A 26,354-nucleotide genomic window follows, 5' to 3' on the forward strand; every position below is an offset into this window, starting at 1 on the left:
AAATTTATTGTATATGATGTAATATAGCATAGTTGACAAATAGCTCAAGATCAAGAATAAAATGAATATTGTGTACATACCTAATAAGAAAAATGAATAAAACCTTTAATGAATACAATTTAATGAAAATAATGAATATAACACATACATGAATATAACCATTGTTATACAAGGTATATGGTGAACATGTTAGTTGCAACGAAAATTATGACGCAGTGAATATAACGAAATTCAGTGAGTTTCAAATAACAGTATGTATCAATTTTCCTGAGAAAGATAGAAATAAATGTAAATAAGTATGGTGAGAACGATGAGCATGAAGAATTAATTAAGTAGTTTGAAAATCATGGATAAACGCATTCAATAAATATAATATATTGATCTGTTGTGAACGACGACCACTTTTCCTCCTTGACTGCGATTGGCCTTCCACTTCATTGTCCAGTTGTAACTTCATGCACTGGTGGACCCTCCTCACCCCATAAATCATATGCATATAACGTCAATATATTATCAATATATCAATATATAATATAATATAATATAATATAATATAATATAATATAATATAATATAATATAATATAATATAATATAATATAATATAATATAATATAATATAATATAATATAATATAATATAATATAATATAATATAATATAATATAATATAATATAATATAATATAATATAATATAATATAATATATAATACAATATAATATAATATAATATAACATAATATAATATAATATAATATATCGTATCGCTCGACGATGGACCCGTGCAAACAGCCAGGTTACAAACGAAAATGCGAATGAGCTATAAAGAAGAAAGACAACCGATACCAATCACTCCCAAATACAAGTAACACTGAAGTCAAGAATCAATCAAACCTCTCACTCTATGCATGGTGACGAAGTCAACACACACAAGAATTCAAAACGACCCCCATGTGAACAGGTATTCGAAATCCCCAACTTGCCCAACCAAGTGTCCTTCAAAAGATCCGCCAGTCCTGCTCTCCCATCGTTACAAACGCCAGCGGATCGTCAACCTTATATACATGCACCTCCTATGGAGACGCTCACACACACAAACGGTCGAACTCTTGACGTACAATTCGTGTATATTCGCATAAAACAAATACATCCAACTTATGCCGACTTAACTGTTACCTGTCGATGACTACATGCGACGCACTCAACTCAAGCAGTCCAAAAACTGATTGTACATAATAAACATAAACATTGTACATAATAAACATAAACATTGTACATAATAAATATTTACAGCACGGTTGCCGACTGAAGAAATACAAAATAAATAAATAAATAATACTTCCTTATTATATGTAGAATATGTTTATCCATAAGTAGCCGCAGCACATTAGTTGTATCTCCCCCTTAATATTCATTATGCACACATCCAGGTATCACCGAATGGAGAACTCGACTAATTTCACTCTCTTCTCTAACCCATTCTCAGCCTCCCTCTTCTCTTTCTGACAGAAAACACACTCTGCGAATTTCTCTGTTCTTCGGCTACACTTTTTTCACCCCACAAAAATGACGTCTTTGTAGATACTGACGCCAACATCTTGAACTGATTCGATTTGCCTACAATTTTCCTTTTTGGCGTAAATCAATATCACAGCAATGACCACAATGGGATGATAAAGCAAACTTTTCGCTTCGCCTCAGAGGCCGAGCTAACACCACCAATCACTCGATGATTACAATCACTATTAGTTCAGTGATATTATTCACCGCAATAGTGGTTTTTCGCTTTACACACTCGTCACTATCACTAATTCCAACTAGCCAACTGAATTTGGTAATCACTTGATTTAACAGTCTGATTATAACATACTATGACATGCCGAATAAAAATATTCTCCACCAGCTCAACGCAATTGCGACTGTTTCGCTCGACTAAACGGCATGAACTGATCATTCTGTGACACCGTGCTGGTACCCGAAAAATCCGCACACGGCCACCGCTGCCTAAAATGCATAGCGTCTACCGCTTATTGTAGTGCCCAGACGCTGCACCCATGATCTTACCCGTTCGACATAAGAACAAAAACTGATTCAAACGGGTACCCGTCACCTCTATTTATAAACTAACCGTATATGGTTTAGTCACTTAGGTGCGAGTGTGTGCAAATGCCAACGTTACCGAAAATCGATAGCGCTTATTGCATCGCCCGGAGACGATGTTGCTCGTATGGAATAAGAGCAACAACTGGATATTAAAACTGTGGAACAATGTATGAAAAAACACAAAACATAAAAAAGGCTCATAAGCCATTTCGGTCTCCTAGATGCACCACTATCGAAGCGTAATGCAATAATTATCTTAAAGCAATTTCCTATCAGAGGTTCTTTCGCATTGATACACGCAATATGCTTGATGATGTTTGTAATATCGTCAAACCCATCAACCTTGGGGAGGGTATTAATTTTTACAAATAACGTTTTATTGTCATAAATAATAAAAATAGAAAGAAATCATCAGCACACTGCACTATTTAGAAATAAGCATGATCGATATTATCAATGTAAACAACATATAAAAAATAATAACTTCGAAAATAATTGAAATTTCGAAAAATTACCATCGTTGTATATTTCATTTATTTGATTTGTTTTAAATATTCACAGTTCATTTTATTAATTCATTTTGGTCATTGAATTAAGTAAATTTCGTTCATGTTATTCTTTTCATTAATTTGGCTCACTTTATTCGATTTATGTATTTTATTCCGCTCATTAATTTGATTTATTTATGTACTCACTGTTTTGAAAATTCATTTTCTGAATTTTATTAATTTTGTTTATTGTATTTACTAATTTATTACATTCATTTCATCAAATTTATTAATTTCATTCAATTTAGTAATTGCATTAATAAGTTTTAATCATTTTATTTATTTTATCTTTGGATTAGTTTCATTGTTCTTATTTAGCCACAAAAAATCCACAACGAAAGATCGACGAACGAAAGCATTTTTTCACTCTAGAAATTTTTTGATAGATTTAAATTGACAAAAAAGTCGGAAGACGTCGTATTATGTACTGTAGTAGTGGACCGCATGAAGGCCGATATGATTGGTGGTTCGAGAGACAGAGGTTTTTTCGAGATACTCGGTAAGTTCTGAAACTACATATTTGGTCGTCCCTTCCAGCAACAGCAAACGTAGGTAGGTAGAAATCGTAATGTTTCATGAAATCGTAGTTAAATTCTTTGTATACTGTATCCGTGGCCCTGTCCACAGAACTTCAATGCATTTCGAGCTGATATACTGCAAGCGGGCTGAACTAACCGTACAACAAAACAAGACTTGCAAAATTTTCAAGTAGGTAATTGATTTTATGAGAGCCACCGCTTATAGTCATCTACTGGAACGCAATTATATGTTCATTCGTCAGTGAAAATCACGGACCAATCATGGCGCAGATAATTACTGCTATCCATTATTTTCTTCATTTATAGTAGACGCAAATTTTACTGAATTAGGATGCTAAATTGCTGCATGCATTTCCAAATAGAGGGCAAAAACCTAGTTAATTTATTTAGAACAATGGTTGTTATACGCATTCAAAAACTGGCTGAAAGTTTTAAAAAAAGGACCCCTGCATTGAAGAAATTTTTTTAAGGAATTTGTAGCGTATTACTGGAAGGGGAGAATAAAGAAATTTGCAACAATTTCTCACATGGGGAGACGGGGGTCAACTGTGGGCAATTTTGGCGAAAGGTAATTTAACTGGTAAATCTAACTGGGATCTGCTTCAACATTACGAACAAGACTAAAGGTTGGTATTATGATACGTAAATATTTGAATTATTCTGATTTTAAAGCTTTCTGTTAACACAAGTATATTAAAATAAAAAAAATTGTTATATGATGTTGAAATAGTCATTTTAAATAATTATTTTTGTTCTGTGACTAGTTTTTAGTTGTTGTTTAATGTGAATATTTATGTATGTAATTAAACCGGCTAACCTGCCGGAACCCACCGTGATGATCTCCGTCCGACTCCACTCTTCCCCAAAAATTCCCATCTTGTCTCGTCAGCTGGCAGTCTTCGGGACAATTTATCACAGCAAAACAAACGCAAACATAAATATTTATCACTTTATAGCGAAACACTTCACATCACCTTCAACGATCAACACTTTGCCTCGGAATCCGGTAGGACTCGTTCATATATGTTGATCACATCCAATAGCTTACGATCACGACCATATAAACGCAAACACACACGTTTCAAGTTTTTTTTCTCCCTAGAACTTTTTTTTTTCTTCCGCGGTTTCAACCGCCTCTTCCGGGCATCGGCATGTCAGTCGGCCCAGACCAGATAAATCACTTTCAGCTGGTGCGCGGTAATTTATGACCTCACTTTTGGCGACTTAATCACACCTATTGCCTTGACGGTTAACGAACAAGCAGCAGCTCACTGCCTTCTTTTTTATTCTCCGCCCGCGCTCTGCGCAAATTCATTCCACTTCACATTCGCTGTTTCGGTATTTTTTTTCCTTCGATGCTGCTTATCTGGATTTAGATCTGTGCGAACCAGGAACAAAGTGTGTAATGCTACAGGAACAAGGTTCTATCGGGTTCCTCCCGGCCGACAGCAATGGACTACTTTCACCAGCTCTTCGAACTAAACGACAATCAACCTGTCTCGTAAAATTAAATGGCGAAAAGGAAGATGTTCCCGGCTGGCAGGGTGGTACACTGATTTGTCGTGGTGGCTGCCAATATTGGGACTCTCAGATCAACTTTCTAAATGTAACAATATGTCTTTCCGACCATCTAACTCGAAGACTCGATTTTTAAATGAATTTATACGGAAATGTAAACAGTTCCTTGTTCGACGCTATCGGCCTGATTTGACAGTGAATAATCATCTTTGACAGTTAAACTATTGAAAAGGATAATCAAGATGGTTGTTTCAAATAGTTGCCCTCCTAATTTAATTTTACAAAATAATTTGTATTTATTGTTTTTCGTACGAATAACTAAAAAAAAGTTTGACTACGTATCTTCACCGTCAGCTGCATCAGGAAATTACCAAAATCAGCTCAAGGGTTTATAAGGGTTGATAACAAGTGAATTTCACATATTTATGAGAACAAAAAACAGCAAGAATGATTCTGGGAGGTTTAACCGTACTAGACACTTAGAGTTCACCCAACTTATTTTCAATAATATTTTAGCTACAACCCTGTATTCGATGGGGAGAATAATTAGTAAACATTAAGAAAATGGTTTTCAGTGTGCTGAAATTTTTACGCGTGAATCAGTATTATTTACGACCCGTGCTTGTTTGAGTTCGTCTCGTAGGTGGTTTGGCGAGTCGGTATAATTAAAAATGTTTCTTTTCCATATACCATACAAATTAACGTGTGCGAAACCTAGCAGTGGCTCGGCTCGTAATGCACGCTCCAATATGATCGAAATTTAAGATTGAATTGTATCTGTGTTGGTTTCGTGATCAAATTTGCTTGCAAGGGGGTAATAATAGGACGTAAATTAAGTTAAAATATGGTGTTTAGTAGAAATGTATCCAAACACTGTATGATTTAAACCATCGATTCAATCGATCGGGTTGATTGAAAATTGCTGGAGGCTGATGGTCGCTTGTGTGTATACAATGCATTTCCCACTGATCTGCAGTGCTTTTATTGAAGAAAGTTATTTGCATCTATTTTTTGATATATTTTTAATCCTTAGATCACAAAAAACAGACATCCATGCTCGACATCCATGCTCGAGCAAGTACAGTCACGATCACTAGACAGCGATATTCTTGGATATATAAAGAAACATGATTAAAAACCTTTAAAATATTACCATTTTGCATCCATGCGAAAATTCTTTAGCAATTTTTGACATACTCTCTAGTGTTCTGTATCTACTACTTCGTCGCACTGTTCTTCAAGCGAACCGAATCGTCGAGGAACGTTTTAGTATTTGTTATAAATAATACAGACACGCGGAGATAACAAAAGCAAAACTGATGACACGGTCTACTAACATTGCTTGTCTATTCGTTTCGGCAACAAGGAGTTTTGTGTAAAGTTCGAGTGACATTTAATTCGAATGAATGATTAAGGTTGGACAGAGAATGGGGCAAAAATCTAACACGAAAAAAGCAGTTTTTTGCACACCGTGTGTTAGATCATCATAAAAATCAATCAGCTTATGTAGAATATTGTTACAGTACTGCTGTTTAATTTTCATGAAGATCTAACACACGGTGTGGAATTAACTGCTTTTTTAGTTTTAGATTTTTGCCCCATTCTCTGTTCAACCTTAAGGTTCATTTGAGAAAGCTTGGAAAAGCGGCCATTTTGGAAAACGAAACAAGCAGCTTTTTTCTCACACCGTTGGAAAAATCTTCATAACCTTCTTAAGAAAAACACAATTAAGTTCAACCAACAAACTGACAACTGGTCTAACGGGTGTTCAATAAAAAAAATGATAATGATTTCAACACCTTTCTGTAATTGAAGTAAAGAGCGTAATTTTTTGTTCTCTTCAAAATAATTGCTCTCTGAACTCCCTCGAAATGGGTGACATGTTTCTTTTCGCTCGGGTGCTGTCAGCTCAATCGAAGATGGCGTCGAAACAGTAAGCACTCCGCGAGCATGTGTGTACGGTTTTACGAAACGCATGGTCATCGTGGAAAAAAGTTTACGGTAGACCATTTTTGAGACGAAAACGTGCCCGTGGATGACGAAGAACTAATGCGGGACGTCGTTCGTGCTGGACGACGAATGTTACTTTCCGTTCTCGAAGACCCACATTCAAGGAAATGACAGCTACTATTCCAGCGACAAGTCAGGCACACCCTCCGAAGTAAAATATAAGTTTAAGCATAAATTTGAAAAGAAAAGTTAAGCATGTACATCGCCAACTCAGGGATTTTAAAGCCATAGCTCAAGCCGAGCGGTCTGGTCATCAATCAACAAGTGTTATAAGAAGGAGTGTCTTGAGAAAATTCTTCTGCCGTTCTTAATCCGTGAAAGAAATTCAAACTGGTGCCATTCATTCGTTTTTAAATGTATCGACCTACGTTTAACTTCATTGGACTCGCACGAGTTTCTAGTTTTGATTTGTTTAAATTTCCGGAAATGTCTACATGCCCGGAGTTACTCCGGTGGGTCACTGGGTCAGATCGGGTAAAAATGATACCAACTTCCTTTTACACCAACGTAAACCCGGTTCAACGTTATCAATTTGGTTACAATTAATGTTATCCGTCTAGACCTGATTATTGACATTATATACCATTAAAATTTGACCAAAAAATGTATGAATATTGATATCCAGGTGAGTTTCTGAAGAGGGTTCCTACTGGAACCGGTTCGAAGGTGGCCAAACACCTTTTTTTCAATCGTGGGTATCAAACTGCTTTGTTTTTAGAGTCAGCCTCCCAAAAAGGCATTTAAAAGTGATTTTGGGACCAATGTCCATCCTGGGGCCAGTTCCAGATGTCACCGGGGGAACCATAGTACTGGTCAAACACAAAACCATACTGCTAATATGGGTATCAAACTTCATGATTCTCAAAGACGAACTCAGAAATAGTCATTGTTAGTAATTTTAGAAAAACCGATATTCCCGGGGAGCCATTGTACGAGCTCGGAACCAGTTTTTTTCATCACATATCGTCAGTAGCATTGACTCATTTGGTTTTGTACGTATCAACTCGTATACCCAGTCACCAAATTTTCTGGCAGGAACCGTTTTGCTAGCTTTCTACCAGTCTTGGTTTAGCAGCCCTGTCAGATTTCTGCGCGCATCCTGTCGGGTGAGCAACCAAAATATATTTCAACCATAGGGTCTGTTGATTAAACTATATAGCTGAATTATATTTTGGTTGTTTTCATGTAACTTTAAAATGTTTCACAATATCGCCTTGATGTCAAAGAGTTACAGGAAAGTTTACGGGCCTTTTTAAAAACCTATTACTGTTGATGGAGCAACGCGAATAACTTATGAAAAGGTCGTATTAAAACAAAATAATTGTGTTGTTAAAACAAAAGTTAAAATATCTCGAGAACTACTACATTTTAGAAAAATTTTGTTAAGAGCATTTCGATTTAAAATGGCGTTTAAAATCATATTCAAAAAGAAAATTGTATTTTTGACTAGTAAAATTATAAAAAATGTAAAAATATAAAAAATGTTAAAAGTTGTTGTTAGGAAAACTTTTTTATTGAAAGCTTCTCCATGATCCAAATACACTAAAAAAGTTGCTTTTACGTCTTTAAAACGATGAACATTAAATTTTTGACATTTTTGATGGGATAACGCGAATAACTTTACAAAGAGCATAATTACACGAATTAATTGTTTTTGAAGGAGCAAAATTTCAAATATCTCGAAAACTATTTGGAAGATTTTTGTTAAATTCATTTTGATTTTAAATGGTGCTTAGAATTATATTCTGTAATAGAATTACAATTTTGTATGTCTATTAGTATGAAATTTAAAAACATGTACGAAGTTATTGTTAGGAAAACTTTTTTACCGATTTTTTCTCCATCATGCAATCACATTCAAAATATTTCTTTTCTCTTTAGGTTTTTGGCAACAAAATAAAAAAAATTAAAAGAATGGGTTATTCCGCAATTTAAATTTTTATCATAAATTTTTGTTTTTTTGAAAAATGACATAACATTTTTTTTCAGTGTATGTTTTTTTCAGACAGAAGTATTCGTTCCCTGTAACTCGTTCTCAGATAGTTTTGCTGTATAAAATACAGTAATCGAACAAAAAAATTTTGTAATGCATACACGTCGGAACGTTTACGTCCTTTTGAAAAGTTGCTCTTGAGTCAAAATAATCTTATTACCTGTGAAAAATATTTAGTCTTGCATGACGGTGAAACGTGCAAAGTTTCATCGGAATCTAAGATGGTCGGTCACGATTTTAAAGATTTTCGGACGGATTTTCGTGGAATTCCTCGTATGCAACTCATTTCACGCACGCATACACAGACATACACACTCTACTTGGGGGGTTTCCAGCTATCATGTGTAAAACTGTCAGTCAGCTTAAATATTTTAAATTGCTTACCTAAAGTACTGAAATACTCTTTGCCGCTATAAAATGAATTCCGGCCCGGTCAGCGTGGCAAGCAGAAAGTTAGCAAAAGTTGAGCAAAACGAAATTGATGCTGGCAGAGTTTCTGCGAGCATTTTGTGCGAGAATTCTGGCAACGAATTCGCTCAAATGCAACAACCGTTTCTGACAGAAGCGGTTAAACCAACCGATGCTGCTCACTTTAATCCAGAATCGAGCCAGAAATGTACGGCCAAGATCTCTGCACGCTTCCTGCCGCATCTTTGTCAGATGTTTTGCTCGATTCGTGCTAAATTTTAACAGGTAGGAATAGCCAGGATCTTTGCACAGTTTATGTCCGAGTTATGACAGGGTTTTGCTCGGTTCCTGTCAAAATTTGTCAGAAAACGCGAGCAAAACCGAGTTCGCCCTAGCTCAACTAACCCGACAGGATACGCGCAGAAATCTGACAGGGCTGCCAAACCAAGACTTACAGAAATCTAGCAGAGCGGTCTCTGCCAGAAAATTTGCTCACTGGGGGAGACATACAAAAGAGATTGTGCAGATTTCATCACGAGAATAACCTGACCTAAAAGCTATTTTTGATTTACACCTATCAGAACATTATGACAGGAGGAAAACAAATCATCGATCACACTAATGGCGTTTTCGTTTGAACCCGAAACTGGTTCAGGTCCTAACTCCAACCGCTGTCAGTTCATACGTTTTGACAGCAGTTGGGATGACAAGTGCTGTACCCCAGGCGTTTGATGTAGTGGACAAAAAAATCTACTGCTTTTTATACGCTTAATTGTTAGTACAGACACTTTATACACAGACTAGCGAAGTGTCAAAAATTGCAGCCAAACGGACTGTCAAAAAGTGCAGCCAAACGAGTATGAGGGTTTTGAGAGGGGAAGTGCAAGAGGAAGCCCATGCAAAGCTTATGGGAGCTTCCGTGATGCCAGTTTACGTTCATGGTTGCTAGTTTTACTGTTTTTCTCTCCGCAAGTCTGTTGTATAAAATGTCTGTAATTGTTAGTATTGAACCTCTAGAATAGTCTCCCGCAATCTCGGTGGCCATACTGAAGTTCTTTTGTTTTAAACAGCCTTGCATTTCTCGTGGGTTTTTGTAATACACGCAGATTTCAATGTATCGGCAACAATTTTCGAAAAACTAACAGCGACAAAACTACAGTGTAAACAATACGTTCTAAGCTACAGCATTTTTTCAGTGATGCAATTTGATGTGGGATTGGGACACCAATCAAAGAAATGGCTTGATTTTTTTATGAGAATGCGCAATATGTGTAGCCTGTCGATGAACCACAGAAACTGAATATTTTTTTTCTCCCCATTATTTTGAAGAAAAGTGAGCGAATCTTACAGTAAAATATGAGATTTTTCGGTTTTCATGAAGCCATTTTCCGAAATTTGAACTTTTTGCTTATTTTTTGTGGTTCATCGAGTAACTACATGTCTAAGCTTCACAATTCTTATTGAATTTCCTGTGTCAGACAATTTTTTCAAGAGTTATCGTGTTCGCCGCTGCGCTCCTGGACGTGGAAATGGTTGAACTTCTACTCTTGGAACGCACGTACACGCAGAATTTTATTTATGCATCGATAGCATACTTTAATTTTGTATCATAAAACTGGCCGCCAGGTGGCGAAATCGTTAGAGTTCAACGGGGAGCTGGAGCGTTGCCAGCAAATTTTCATTTCCCAGATTGTGTTTTAGCAAATTTCCGATAACCTTCCGATACCCTTTGGGAACCTCTATTTAGGGAGTGCCCGTACGATGCTTGGCTTGGCCGCAAAATCGAGGCCTAGGAACCGAAGCGGCGCAAGGCTGCTGAGGATCTACCGTTTTTGCAAACTTGCTTAAGGCTTTCCCAAACACAGACCTCATCAACATACTCATAAGCGTCATACAAATCTTATCGCTCGATAAAATGAAATATTTCTAACCGAATGTCTTCATTATCATGTCTAATCTGTTGGCAGGTTGAGTAAGATTATCGTTCATACACACAGAAAAAAATATTGGTAAAAATAAGAGTGATCCGCTCTTTGCAAAAAACAATCAACGCCTACTATTAGGTTTAAAGTTAAACTTTTAAATTAATCAAGATAAATAATCAAAATAAAAGTTTTCCTTTTAAGCTAACGAAGAATAGTAATCAAAATAAAAGTTTTATTTTCAAACTAAGAGTATGCGTTTGTTGTTTTTTGCTAAGAGTGAAAAACTCTTATTTTTACCAATATTTTTTTTCTGTGTGAACTGGTAGGATTTCGCAGCGATGACTGCACAAAAGATAGTGAGATGCCGGATTGTTCTTCCATTTGACGTAAGCTGCGGAAGGGAAACATCCCACGTTGCGGGCTGGAAAAATTTTGTGGTTCGTAGGCCCAAGCGATGGTGGTGTAACAGAGGCGCGATGCCTAGTTATCGGTTTATACCGTGCGTATAAGCCGTGTCTGCAAGATTCTAATCGATTTATATAATTCTTGACCCGAATTACAAGACATAGTTACCGGGAAAACCATTCTTATTATGATAAATAAAATAATTTTTTACGCTTGTTAATTATCAGTTCTATGCATTTACCAAAGGATAAAAACATATGAAAATTGTATAGTTATTAATCTAATCAACATTCATTTCGTGACGAATCATGAGTTTCACTTAATTGACAACTGATTCCGACGATATTTCAAAACTGTCGACGACATAATTTGAGATAAACTGGTATGACGCTGTTAGTATTTCAACGTGTAGTCGTTCAAATGTTTACACAGGTATTTTATATTGCTTTGTTCGAAAATGTATGTCTACTTTCAATTATTGAACTTAAAATTCGAATTCGAATCTGATATGTACATTAAGGTCTTTTAACACACCATTTTTTCGTATAACCTCTATTAAATAATATCCCTAGTCTGAGCTCTTCGAATCGTTTCTTCAAACTCATGTAGTGACTATCGAAGGGTCAAAAACCGCCTCGCGCGCACACGTGTTATGAATTAATTCTCAAACTTGAAAACCATTCCCATCACCCGTCACTTTCGGTAAACTTCCATCAGCTTCCAGTGCGAACGGAGCAAGCAAAGTTCAATCTCAAGGCAAGTGGAAGCCCCCTTCTGGCCGAATAAATCTATCATCGGGCAACAATATTCAGCAGAGTGCGCACCAATTTTCACACTTCAACTGCGCGTTGCGGCCGTTGTTGCTTGCTCAGAATCTGGCCATCTTGTTCCTTTTCCTTGTCCTCCCCCACTTGACCTGATTAGTTCCCGAGTAACAACGCACTGCACAGACATGCTCAAGTGATAAATTAGCACGATTTAGCGAATCGCAGGACCTATTTGGACAGTGCGAAGAATCGGCAATTTTTCCCCGCCCCCAAATCCCACGTCCGATTTGAAAAATTGCCAACAACTTAATTGCCCCTGTCTAAACGAACGATTTTTTCACTTCCTCGTTAAAACTACACAAAGGCCGGGAGAGAGAGCTTCTCGCATTTCAGCAAAACGACACTCTGCCAAACCTCGGAACATCTTCAAACATCAACCTAATCCAAATGGCCGTATCCAGCTCTGCTCGACGGAGACGGCGTAATCCACTTCGCTTTGTTTGCCTGTCGGGTCGCGGAATGTTCCACCGGTGGCAGCTGTTCTGTCATTAATCTGCCGTAAAAACGCACATTGCAATCTGCCCTCCGTGAACGAGTATCCGAGGGCTCACAACACTCGTTTCTATACTACTGGTTCGCGACGGAAACCCGCGGAAATATAGGGGACTTTTTTCGGTCTCTTACGCTTTTACGGTTGCGGTTAGCTACGCGACACACTGCTCAATCTGCACCGGTACGTCCTCCGAAAGCGACTAAAGTGCCCCGGACTGATTTCCATAAACCTGTGGCAACGGTGGCGGGACTCTCTGAGTCCATCTCGCCACAGCAGCAACCTCTGCGCGGGGGCATTGCGAATCGGACGACGCGGTCTGAGGAGGGGGGTCGTGAGGGGATGTTACCGGCGCAGAAAAATTGAGAGGTTTTCCACCAGAATTTCCACCGTTGCTGCCGTGTTTCTGCGACCGCAATCGTTACCGCTACAGTGATCGTATATTATACCCGGCCACGCCGGCTGCCAGAAGCAGTTTTCATATTTATGTTTCTTTTTCGGGGGTGTTTGTTTTCTTTATTTTTCACAGATTTATCCTGAGGGGGGAACTGCACAGTTTTTCAGCGGCTGATTTTTCCAGATTCGAAGCTCCGTGCTGCGGTCGATGCGTTAGTGTGTCATGTGTTATTACTCATCTGCCAGCGAAGTACTGGAGAAACGATGATACGTAGGAGTTGGAACGGCATTCGGTTACAACGATTATTGCACAGTGAAAAAAGTACACGGTAAAGTTACATAAAAATATAGAAAAAATGGTTTTTGACAACAAACGACTATAAAGGAAATCATTGATGGATCTCCCTCCCCATCTCCAAGCTTCGTTAAATAAGTCACATCTCCAAATGTGAGTGATATCGGTTGTTCCACTATGGGCTAAAACTTTATGAGGGTTGTTTTGTCCAAATCTATTGGAAAACATTTAGTTCTCAAAATCGTCGTTACCTCTAACGACGCTTAAACTGTGAACACGCCTAAAACGCAGCTTGATATGAGGTGGAATATATATATTAGTTATCTTAGTCAATCTGATCTCGCGTAAACAAGTGATTAACGTTAAAAATCGTACTTAGAATGTGAACTATTTGGCGAAATTGTTTAACAGTTGGATAGTGGTCGAGTGCTTAAATTTAACTACGAGAGAGACCCATTTGAAATGTTAACAGATGGATAATTATTTGGAGTTGATGGTTTTGATAACCATAAATAAGCAGAAGTGTGAACACTTATTGATACATTAATATTAGTTTGCAGTATCAGCCCGGTGCATTATTCAAATGCCGTGGTTCTGAAGAGACGAAGTCGAAACGCAAACACCTGGTGTAAGGTTATTTTGAACATATTGGATGCGGTAGAATTCAAACGTAATTGATGTATTGGAGAAGCTCTGTCAATATATTTATTGATAATATTCTTGTCTCGAGTATTTAAAAGTTGAGTAAAAATTAAAGGCAGTTTGGATATCACCATCAAATGAGCTACTATCATAATTTTATTTAGTTGGTGAGTTTGACTAAAGTGACAGTCTATTACAGATGTTAAAAATTGGCCGATTTAATTATACCTCAATCATTTTACACTTATTTATTCGAAAATAGAACATGGACGTCTGTTCCCTGTAAGCAAAATTGGTATACAAAATTTTCAGGTGGAATTCCTTCATAGTGTTGTATCTATTTGTCTATGACTTATGTTCACCGTCCACCCCATGCGTCGGCCTCAAAGGGAAGAAGAACTTGTTCGACGAGGAATGTGAAGGGATTTGAAGAACACAGCACAGTTTCGAGATAATCTGCGTGTATGGGTCATTTCGCGCGAGGTGATCGACCTTCCTGGATTTTAACCAGTTTTGGGGTAATTGTTCATCTAAGGTCAATAAATAATAATCCTTACTTTTCTTTTCATTCTATCTCCAGGTCTATTTATTCTTGAATCAAAGCGCGAGATATTTGTTAAATTGTTGAAGAATTTAGGAAAATTGCTTTTAGCGACAGTACTGCCAAATTTGCGATTTTGACAGTGAAAATAAGGATATTTCTACATTTTTCACGTAAGAGAAATTGGAAAATTCTGATGGCATTGTGTTTCTCAAACATTTTTCAATACATTTCAATTACGATTCAGTACCGATTACGGACATCAAAATATTCTTCCAAATACTTCATATGTGCAAACTCACAGGCATACGAAATATATGCACAGACTAACAGACATGAGACTCGAAAACAATGCTTCGCCCGCTTTAACGGTCATTTCAAATATATTTGTAGTTGGGACTGTGGCCACATTTGCAATTATGGCGCCCCTGACATATGCACAAGCATATGCGAAATAGACCATTAGTGAAAAATTGTTCCCAAACCTGAGGGGTTACCCACCAGCAAATGAGTGTTTGGGACCGTGAATAAAAGGTGGAGCTAGTGTTCTGGGAAAATTGACGGATCACTACTTTTTTAGGGAATTCCCTCATAGTGTTATGTCTGTTAGTCTGTAATATATGGCCGAATATTGATACCCATTCACAATACTGAACCTGCAATGATTAAGTGTCATTCTAAAATCTAAAATATCTTCTATGAAAAAACAATATGTAAGGTTTGCGCCTGTAACTCCGCTATTATACGTTGGATTTCATTAGTTCTCATTAGCTTAAAATGGGCTTCTTTTCTTACGGAACATCACGCTTGACTAGAGGTTTGCTCAGGAACACAAATTGTGTCTCCGTTTTTTGGAGCTAGCGTCAATCCGGCGCTAGCTTAGTCCGTTAACTAAGTTAGTGTCGGATTCTGATGAGAAGAAGTCGAAACGCAAATTGCATGAATAATTTGATTCAGAAACACCTAACTTAAATATTGATAATAATTTCATATCTGCTCAATAAAAGTAGTTTGTTAAAAATCGATCAAATTGAAAAGTTCACGAAAAAAAAGAAAAAATTCATGCACCCAAAATCCGACGAGTATGTTTCTATCGCTTTTTCTATCCACATTGTGTTCGTTTCGCTTGATGCGCAATACTATGACAAGCGAAGTGCTACACACATCCAGACAATCTGACACGTTTTGCCTTTCTCAATAGAAAGGTATTGCAATTGCTCTGATAACCGACTTTTTAACGGAGGCCCGGAGGGCCGAGTGACATATACCATTCGATTCAGTTCGTCGAGTTCAGCAAATCTCTGTATGTGTATGTATGTGTGTATGTATGTATGCATGTGTGTGTATGTGCGTATGTGTGTGTGTATGTGACCAAAAATGTCACTCATTTTTCTCAGAGATGGCTGAACCGATTTTGACAAACTTAGTCTCAAATGAAAGGTGCAACGTTCCCATAGGCTGCTACTGAATTTCTAATGGATCTGACTTCCGGTTCCGGAATTACAGGGTGATGAGTACGAACACGCAGAAAATGTCAATTTTAATAAATTCTGCAATGAATGTATAAAGGTGAAATTTTTTCCAAAATATGACCACAACTGCTTCGATTTGTAGTATTAGGTCATCTATTCAAAGTCAATTTGGCCACATTGGCCACCATCATCGGTTCCGGAAGCTCCGGCGGAAGTATCCAAATTAAATCCAGAATAACAGTCACATCGGTTTCTCGGAGATGGCTAGACCGATTCAACTAAACTTGGTCTCAAATGAAAGGTATTGCGTCCCCGTAAATGGCTATTTAATTTCATCCCGATCCGACTTCCGATTCCGGAGTTACAGGTTGTGGCGTGCGATCACATAGCAAATTGTGATTCAAACCGATACTCCGATGAAAGCAAAATAGGTAAAAATTTCGCTAAAATGTCTCTCAAACAACTTAAATTTCTACTATGCTATATTTCACCCTAAGGAGGAAAATTTGGTAAAAACCAAAATTTCTCACTAGGGTGAAAATTTGTTGGTAAAAACCAGTCTTTGTACAGGAGGGCACAAATCCTTATTTCATACTATGTTGCGTTTCGGCTTCGCCTCTTCAGAAACCGACACTAACGTATTGTCGGAATAGATTAGCGCCGGCTTGACGCAAATCCCTTAAAACTAAAACACACTATGTGTTTCAATCAAACGACTGATCAAACGTGATATCCCGTTCGAGCAGAAACGCAACATAGTATGAAATAAGGATTTGTGCCCTCCTGTACAAAGACTGGTTCTTACCAACAAATTTTCACCCTAGTGAGAAATTTTGGTTTTTACCAAATTTTCCTCCTTAGGGTGAAATATAGCATAGTGCTTTCGCATAGGCCTGCTAAGCCAAGACAAGTTTCGGCTTCACTTGTGTCTCATCGGCATAAACAGAACTTCTGCTCGAACGGGACATCACGTTTGATCAGTCGTTTGATTGAAACACATAGTGTGTTTTAGTTTTAAGGGATTTGCGTCAAGCCGGCGCTAATCTATTCCGACAATACATTAGTGTCGGTTTCTGAAGAGGCGAAGCCGAAACGCAACATAGTATGAACTTAAATTTGCTGTTCTAGGTCACCGACGGCCAACCAAACTTTCGTTGACTACATTGACCACCATAGACGGTTCCGGAAGTGCCCGGGAAAAGCGGCCATCTTTCAAAATTTACGAACTCACATCAGTTTCCCGGAAATGGTTGGGCCGATTTTCACAAACTTAGTCCCAAATGATAGCTATAATATCTCCACAGATGTCTATAAAATTTCGTACGGATCGCTTATATGGGTCCGGAAATATAGACTAAATCGTCCGGTCACATATGAAATTCCCATATAAGCCAGAACTTTTCAAAGGGGGGACCCCATGAAATTTCAGAAATCGAATTCGTATTTTTGATGCCAATAATCTTTAAAATGCATGAAACGTCGAGATTTTATGTTATCTCGAAAATTTTTTTTTTATAAAGATCGACTTTTTGGGACTTTGCCGATTTCGCACCTTTTTTCAGTTCAATACTACCGTGGCTGTTTTTTCTTTTTCAAAATTTTAGAAATCGAATAATGATTTATTTTCCTGTATATTTTTTTTTTCCATACGTTTATTTGACACGGCATTTGCAAAAGCTTTTTACGCCAGTTTCTTTTTTTACATAGCACGTTACAAAAATCCTTAAGACTAATTTTAACTATACTAGTACTTTGTCTAAAACTAACACTGAAATCACTTTATTGTTTGCTTTTTTCCTTACATTGTTGTATTTCATACTGATCTAGTATTTTCGGGTGTATTTATTTACTTTTTTTTCTGTTATTGTCTAAATTTAAAAACTAAATATTCTAGGACACTTTAATTGGTGAATGATTAGCCTTGGATGAGAGTATGAGGAGACGAATTTAATTAAATTTTGACAGACGCTGTTTTTAGAAAATGATAGATAAGTTCCATGTATAGAGGATCGCGATACGCCAGGATGTCTCTAACAGGAACATGGATTGGTCTTCCTCGGACTTGTAAAGAATCTACTAATTGTGATCTGGCTTCACGATATTCAGTGCAGGACCAAACAACATGCTCAATGTCATGGTAACCTTCTCCACAAGCACAATGATTACCCTCAGCGAGCCCAATACGACGGAGATGCGCATCTAAAGTATAATGATTGGACATGAGCCTAGACATCACACGGATGAAGTCCCGACTTACATCCAATCCTTTGAACCATGCCTTCGTTGATACTTTAGGGATAATTGAGTGTAGCCATCGTCCCATATCTCCATTGTCCCAAGATGTTTGCCAACTAGTAAGTGTCCTCTGTCGAGAAGCGCTATAAAATTCATTGTAAGCGATGGGTCTTTCATATATTTCACCATCTAGTGCACCAATCTTGGCTAAATTATCAGCTTTCTCATTGCCCGCAATAGAGCAATGGGCGGGGAGCCACACTAGGGTAAATTTATAACATTTTCTTGTCAGGTTACTCAGAGATTCTCGTATCTTCCCCAAAAAGAATGGATCGTGATTATCAATCCTCTTTGAGCGTAGAGCTGCAATTGTGCTGAGACTATCAGTGAGGATAAAGTAATGGTTCGGGGGTAAAGTATTAATTATTTGAAAACTATAGTGAACTGCTGCTAGTTCCGCTATATAAACAGAGGCGGGTTCTGCAAGTTTGAGAGAAATTGAAAAATTATTGTTGAAAATACCGAAACCAGTGGCCTCACCGATTCGTGACCCATCAGTGTAAAACATTTTAAGGCAGTCTATGTGTTGATATTTACTTGTGAATATTTTAGGGATATCCCGCGAGCGAAGATGATCCGGAATTCCACGAATCTCTGCTTGCATGGACGTGTCGAAGAATAAAGTGGATTCAGGAGTATCTAGTATATTGACGTATGTGGGAACATACCTAGCAGGCGTTATTTCTTGTGACATGTGATTGAAATACACTGTCATGAATCTGGTTTGGGGTCGAAGCTCGACAAGTCTTTCAAAATTTTCAATTACCAGTGGGTTCATAACCTCACATCGGATAAGTAAACGAGAAGAGAGATCCCAGAATCGGTCTTTTAAGGGAAGAACTCCCGCTAGTACTTCAAGACTCATCGTATGGGTCGACTGCATGCAACCTAAGGCAATTCGTAAACAGCGATACTGTATCCGTTCCAGTTTAATAATGTGAGTGTTCGCAGCTGAACGGAAACAGATGCACCCATATTCCATTACTGAAAGTATTGTTGTTTGATACAATCTTATCATGTCACTTGGATGAGAACCCCACCATGATCCAGTTATTGTTCGCAGAAAATTTATCCTTTGTTGGCATTTCGTTATTAGATACCTAATGTGGCCTCCCCATGTGCCTTTAGAATCGAACCAAATTCCAAGGTATTTAAAAGTCAGGACTTGGGCTATCGTTCTACCAACCAACTGAAGCTGAAGCTGAGCTGGATCACGCTTCCTTGAAAAAACAACCAACTCTGTTTTCTCCGTAGAGAAATCGATGCCTAACTTCAAAGCCCAACTTGATAAATTATCCAAACTATCTTGCAGTGGTTGTTGTAAATTTAAGGCTTTTGGTCCTGTAACAGAAACCACGCCATCATCTGCAAGTTGTCTTAGAGTGCATGGGCTGACAATACAATTATCAATATCATTCACGTAAAAATTGTAGAGAAGGGGGCTTAAACAAGAACCTTGTGGGAGGCCCATGTAACTTATTCTGAGTGTCGCCAAATCGCCATATGAAAAATGCATGTGCTTTTCTGACAATAAATTGTATAAATAATTATTTAATATTGGTGAAAGACCACATTGATGTAGCTTCTCCGAGAGAACATCAATGGAGACTGAGTCAAATGCTCCTTTTATGTCTAAGAACACAGACGCCATTTGTTCTTTTTTTGCGTAAGCAAGTTGGATTTCTGACGAAAGTAGCGCCAGACAATCATTCGTTCCCTTTCCCCTCCGAAAACCAAACTGGGTATCTGATAGCAAGCCGTTCGCCTCAACCCAATTGTCGAGACGTCGTAGGATAATTTTTTCCAACAATTTCCTGATGCAGGATAGCATTGCAATCGGTCGATACGAGTTATGATCGGAGGCTGGTTTTCCCGGTTTTGGAATAGCGATAACTCTCACTTGTCTCCAGTCGTGCGGGACAATGTTCTGCTCAAGAAGCTTATTGAATAAATTCAACAAGCGTCTTTTTGCTAGGTCAGGCAGATTCTTCACCAAGTTGAATTTAATTCTGTCTAGTCCCGGAGCATTATTGTTGCATGAGAGGAGTGCAATTGAGAATTCCATCATTGTCAAAGGCGAATCTATGAAATCGTTACTTGTGGGAGCATCGCGAGTGATTTTCTGTGCAGGAGCAGAATCGGGACAAATTTTCTTGGCAAAATTAAATATCCAACGATTCGAAAAATCTTCGCTTTCATTAGTCACGTTTCGATTCCTCATTCTTCTGGCTGTGCTCCAAAGAGTACTCATTGATGTTTCTCTTGACAAGCCATTAACGAAGTGTCTCCAATAACTAGATTTTTTGGCACGACGTATACTGTCAAATTTGTTTTGCAAAATGAAATAATTTTCAAAGTTCTCACGTATACCCCCTTTCTGTTTCAAAATTTCTTTGTAGGCAACTTGTTTAGCTTCATATGCATCAGAGCACTCTTTGTCCCACCAAGGATTAGGGGGCCGTCTATTTATTGTCATTCCAGGATTGCATTTCGTTTGGGCTTGTTCTGCTGCTTCAATAATTAAACCCGCTAAGAATTCATATTCTTCGGTAGGGGGTAGCTCTTCTGTCGAAGCAAGAGAAGTGGAAATTAATGTTTCGTATGTTTTCCAATCAATATTTCGTGTTAAGTCATAAGGAACATTGATTGAATTCGTAAGGCCTAATTCACTGTTAATTGAAACAACGATTGGCAAATGATCGCTACCGTGAGGATCAGGTACAACCTTCCACGTGCAATCTAACCGAAGTGATGTCGAGCACAGAGATAGATCTAATGCACTTGGACGTGCAGGAGGTCTGGGGATGCGTGTTGTTTCGCCAGTATTTAAAACTGTCATATTAAATTCGTCACAAACATTGTATATCAAAGAGGATCGATTATCATTGTAGAGGGAACCCCACAATACTCCGTGCGAGTTGAAGTCTCCCAGTATCAGACGCGGAGCAGCCATGGATTCCACTACCTCAAAAATTTGACGTTGTCCAATTTGAACTTTGGGAGGTATATATATAGAAGCGATAGACATGTCTTTGCCTTTAATGTTCGTTTGGACAGCTACAGCCTCAATGCCCGCAAACAAGGGGATGTTAATTCTATAGAAAGAATAGCACTTTTTAATTCCTAGAAGCACTCCTCCATACGGAGTGTCTCGGTCTAGGCGAATAATGTTGAAATCATTTAAGTTGAAATTAATGTTTGAGGTAAGCCATGTTTCACATAGAGCAAAAGCATCGCATTTTAAATTATGCAGTAAAATTTTTAAGGAATCAATTTTAGGTATGATACTTCTGCAATTCCACTGTAAAACAGTGATGGAATCTTTCATTGGAGGAGGTGAATTACCCATTGAAAGATACAATCGCTGCAAGGATGGGCCATTGAGCAATCAGCTGCTCTAAAAATGTTCTAATTGTTGGGAGGAAAGCTGAAAGTATACTCTTTAGTGGTTCAGAAATATTGAATGCTTTAAAAATCCAATCAACAATTTCAGAAAATTTCAATAATCCTACCCCCGGCTGAGGCTCAGAGGAAGTCGAAATTTTATTATTTCCAGTAATGGTGTTCTGTTTGGATTGTACGTTCCCAAAACCGGGCGGAATTGATTTCGGTTTTGAATCGGAATTTTTCGGTTTTGGGCGCAGTTTATCTATTGGTGGAGAAATTTTAAGGCCCTTTCTTGGCAGCTTGGGAAAAGAAGACTGTTTTCTTTTTCTGGAATTTCCGGGTAAAACAAATGATGTACCTTCGCACGCTCCGTCAGAGTCAGACTGTTCCGAAAATAGAGATGCGTAAGTGTTTTCTAAGAAGATGGGTTTAGGGGTAGCATTTTTCAACATTTCTGCATAGGAGCGCTTAGACCTCTCCTTCAAGGATCGTTTAATTTTATCCTCACGCAATTTATAAATGGGGCATGCAGGGAGCTCATGTGAGTTTTCTCCGCACATTAAGCATTTTTCTGAATTTTCATTGCATGTATCCTCTTGATGAGAACCCCCACATTTGCCACACCGTGCCTTATTGGAACAGTAAGTGGCTGTGTGGCCAAGCTGTTTGCAATTAAGGCAATTCATTACACGAGGGATAAAAAGGCGAACAGGGAGACGAATCTTATCGATAATGACATAGTTGGGCAGCGCAGACCCAGCGAAAGTCACTCGAAATGAGTCAGACAGTCGATAAACTTTTTTATCTCCTTCGTGTGATACTGAATGCAATTGCTTGCATTCAAGTATTTTTACGTCTTTAAGTATGGTGTCTTTGAAACGACCAACCCCATGCTTAACTAAGTCATCAACAGTCAAACTCGATTCTGTGATGACCCCATCAATTTCAATTTCTTTTGAAGGAATATACGCTCTATATTCACGCGTAAAAAGCTCGCAAGAAGCAATTGCATTGGCTTGTTTGAAACTACCAACGACAATGCGTATTTTATCTTTATTAACTTTGACGATCTCTTTTACATCCGAGAATCGCGAAGTCAAATCTTTAGAAATTTGAATGATATTTAGCGCCTTTGCTTTACGCCTAATAAATACAATCCATGGTCCCGTTGACGACTCTGGGTAAATTTTAATTCTAGTCGGATTTACATTTTCAGCATAAGGCTTAGGGGGAGGGTCTGTTAGTCGTTCTCCCATCTCTTCATCCATTTTACCTAGTAAGAAAAACTATCACAAAAAGGAATGAAAAATATACCTGTTATCTGCTATTTATTAGGTGACGAAGACACCGGTAGAACACACCTCATGTGTTACGTTGTAAACTCGGTGCCCGTTGTTTGACAATGTGACACTTGCTGTCCTTCTTCGTCGCGTTGCTTCTTCAGTAGAGAAATAGTCCTACCTGCAACACTTCAAAACTCTCTCCGATTAAGCTGCTCGTCGGTATCACCACCACAAGCGCGCTCTCTCCGTTTCCACCACCTCGGTAGACAAATGTGGCTACCTGTGGCTTGCTGCGAAAATCCCACTGTCGATGCGGCACTTTTCGGTGCCACTATTCGTCGTACCACTTCTGCGGTAGACAAATAGAGCAAATGGGTCTACCTGTGACGCTTCCCTCTCGTCGATTGCCCGACGACACCAATACACTATATTTTTTTCTGTGTGTACAGGCACGATCACTGTCGATTTCTGCCACCGCGGTAGGCAAATTCGTCTACCCGCGGTTTGCTGTGAAAACACCACTTGTCAAGGATGCCGTTGACCACGCCTCCGACGTATCAACTGTCGACTCACACTTAACAAACTGGTCTCTCTCTCTCTCTCTCTCTCTCTCTCTCTCTCTCTCCCACAATAACGCATACAGCGTCTCGCACTCCGTCACTCTCTCGAGAACAAAACCTTCCACCTGGAGGCACAACCGTCTCGGTCGGTTGCAAAAACTGTTATGATTTTTTTTTTTCCTGTATATAGTTGTCATGTGATGTATAATAATAAAATGTAATATATAAAAAGGCTTTTAATGGCTTTTAATGAATATAAACAACGCACACATTCTCGTGATTCATAATTGAGAAAGGCACAATTGCACCGCTAGGTGGATTAAAATAGTTTTTTATTTATTGAAACATTAGTGCGACGCAGAGAAGATTTGAATATATTGGTATTGACAATTGGGGAATTTTTTGTTGGGACCTTTATAGTATTAAACGTCTTTCTATCAGAGCATTTTTTACTTGTTATCGTAAAGGTATTACGGCCGAGTTTTGGGTGTGAAGCATCTTTGTCAGGCAGAACCGTGAATAAGAAGTACCTAGGTTGCTCAATTAAATACGAGAGGTTATTAATAGAAGGGCCGCGTGTTCGTTCTAGTCATTTGTTGCTCACATGCCAAACGAGCAACATCATTAGTGATGTCCGATATTTGCAAATAATCGATTATGCGGTAATCGAGTAATTTGAGCTTGATTAATTGATTCGATTGGTCTTCCAAGATAATCAATTACCGTTAATAATCGATTAGGTAGAGAATATTAGTTTTTCAACCAAAAAAAAACGGTCGTCGCTGAGTATATTTTGAGCCACTTGTCAACCACAACAAAATGTTCCGCCATTTTCATATTTAGCGTTGGCGTTTAAAAATTATGTTATCGATTAATTGATATCAGATATTTGATTTACTCGATTTAACCGAAAGCTTATAATCGATAACTGATCGATTGTTTTAGAGTTTCTTTTCGTTATCGGGTGGAAAATACACATTAATACAAAAGTCATGATGTTAAATGACTACAACGTCCGGACGGTACAATAAGCGGTAGATGCTGTGAAATTTGTCAGTTGCACCAGTCCTCGCTGTCTGCAAAGTCTATCGCGCACTCTTCACACTGTCGTGCGATTTGAATCTTTGCGTATAGAAATGCGATAGGTGCGAGTCGTGTACGTACCTATCCGCAAACGGGAATGGTAGGTTTGGGTTTTTTACATGGAGTTCAACACTGCAGGGTGCGACGTGTATGCACTGCTTGTGGGTTTGCGTTGAGACAAATTAATTTATTTTTGTATTTGTGCACACACTTAATTTTTTTGTCGAATCTCAGCTTTTTTTCGCATCTTTTACCGACATCTCAACAGCTGAGATCTCAGTAAAAGTGACGCTTGAAAGCTAAGTCTCGGAAAATATTTCACCGAACATCAAATTAATCTGGCTTTACTGAGATATCAGTTTTTAAATTTGTTGACTACACCGCACTGGGAAATTGCCGAGCCAAATTGAGTGTATGTGTGTGCGTTGGGTTGACGATATGGGTGAAATTCTTATTCTAAGATGTTTTTGGCAGTCCGTACTTAGAGCAATGAGCCTACTGACAGACACGTTTCATATTTCGATTATACGTTACGCATTTGTTATCACTAAGGCCTCTAACAACATGCTTTAAAAGGTATTTAGAAAGAACGGGCAGACTCAACAGGGTTTGTGCCTACTGAAAGGCGGGAGTTAGTTGGAAATTTTAGTGGGCTAGCAGATTGAGTTATGTTAGAGCAGTTTTAGTTTTGTTCAGTTATTTTATTGTTTAGGTACCCCTAAACATCTTCGTGAAATATTTTGTCGTTGTTCGAAATATTTGTAATAGTTTTAGTTAATTGAAAATTTACACAACTTTTTATTATTATATTTTTTACAGCCAAAGCTTAATTTCGAATTGCACCAAACTTCCTTGGTGGTTAAAAAATGTTTAGTCTAGAAAATATTGAAAAAAGGTTTAACAAATGTTAACTATTTCTACTATTTTTTAATCAATTTTTCAAAAAAATGCAGTTTTAAATGCCGGGTAACACAAAAAATCAAATATTTTAAAAACTTTATGTTTGCTCAAAAAAATTTTACTTGGAATTAAAAGCTGATAATATATGCAACATTTTACAACTTAAACAAAATGAATATCGCGTGAAGAAGCCATTTAAAACGGCATTTTATTGAAAAATTATTTAAAAAATAGTAGAAATAGTTAACATTTGTTAAACCTTTTTTCGACATTTTCTAAACATTTGTTAAACCACTAGTGAAGTTTGGTGCAATTCGAAATTAAACTTTGGCTGTAAAAATATTATAATAAAAAGGTGTATAAATTTTCAATTAACTGAAACTATTATAAATAATTCGAATAATGACAAAATATTTCATGAAGATGTTTAGGGGTATCTAGACAATAAAACTAAAACATGTTATTATATTCAAAGAATGGATAATTAATGTACTGCTCTTTTGTTGTTCCTTTCTCGGCGATACTCGAAATAAGACGGGAATAAACTACATATAATGTAACAACCCGCGCGATTAAAAAAACAAGCCTAATATACAAACGCTCGAATCTTTCACTATATTACAAACTAGGTCGCAAACATTTGTGCTTTCGATTCTATTCATTCAGGAAGATTGGATAGGATAAATTAAGGCACAATTAGTTTGCCAACGCACGTGAATCATCTATTCCCGGTCA

General features: G+C 37.8%; 1 protein-coding gene across 9 annotated transcripts in view; it reads right to left on the reverse strand.

The window, feature by feature from the left end:
• The window catches only part of LOC131680344 (tropomodulin), a 215,522-nt gene that overhangs the window by 129,387 nt on the left and 59,781 nt on the right, over positions 1–26,354 (reverse strand). Inside the window, exon 1 of one of the 9 annotated variants that reach the window (XM_058961080.1) lies at positions 4,021–4,653. The exons of the other annotated variants lie outside the window; for them this stretch is intronic. Within the exon in view, the coding sequence (XP_058817063.1) occupies positions 4,021–4,065 (45 nt within the window). The 5' untranslated portion in view covers positions 4,066–4,653. Of the gene's footprint in view, positions 1–4,020; positions 4,654–26,354 lie in introns of those variants that run through there. 9 annotated transcript variants of the gene reach the window in all.

Source organism: Topomyia yanbarensis, chromosome 1 (assembly GCF_030247195.1).
Source record: "Topomyia yanbarensis strain Yona2022 chromosome 1, ASM3024719v1, whole genome shotgun sequence".
Lineage (NCBI taxonomy): Eukaryota > Metazoa > Arthropoda > Insecta > Diptera > Culicidae > Topomyia > Topomyia yanbarensis.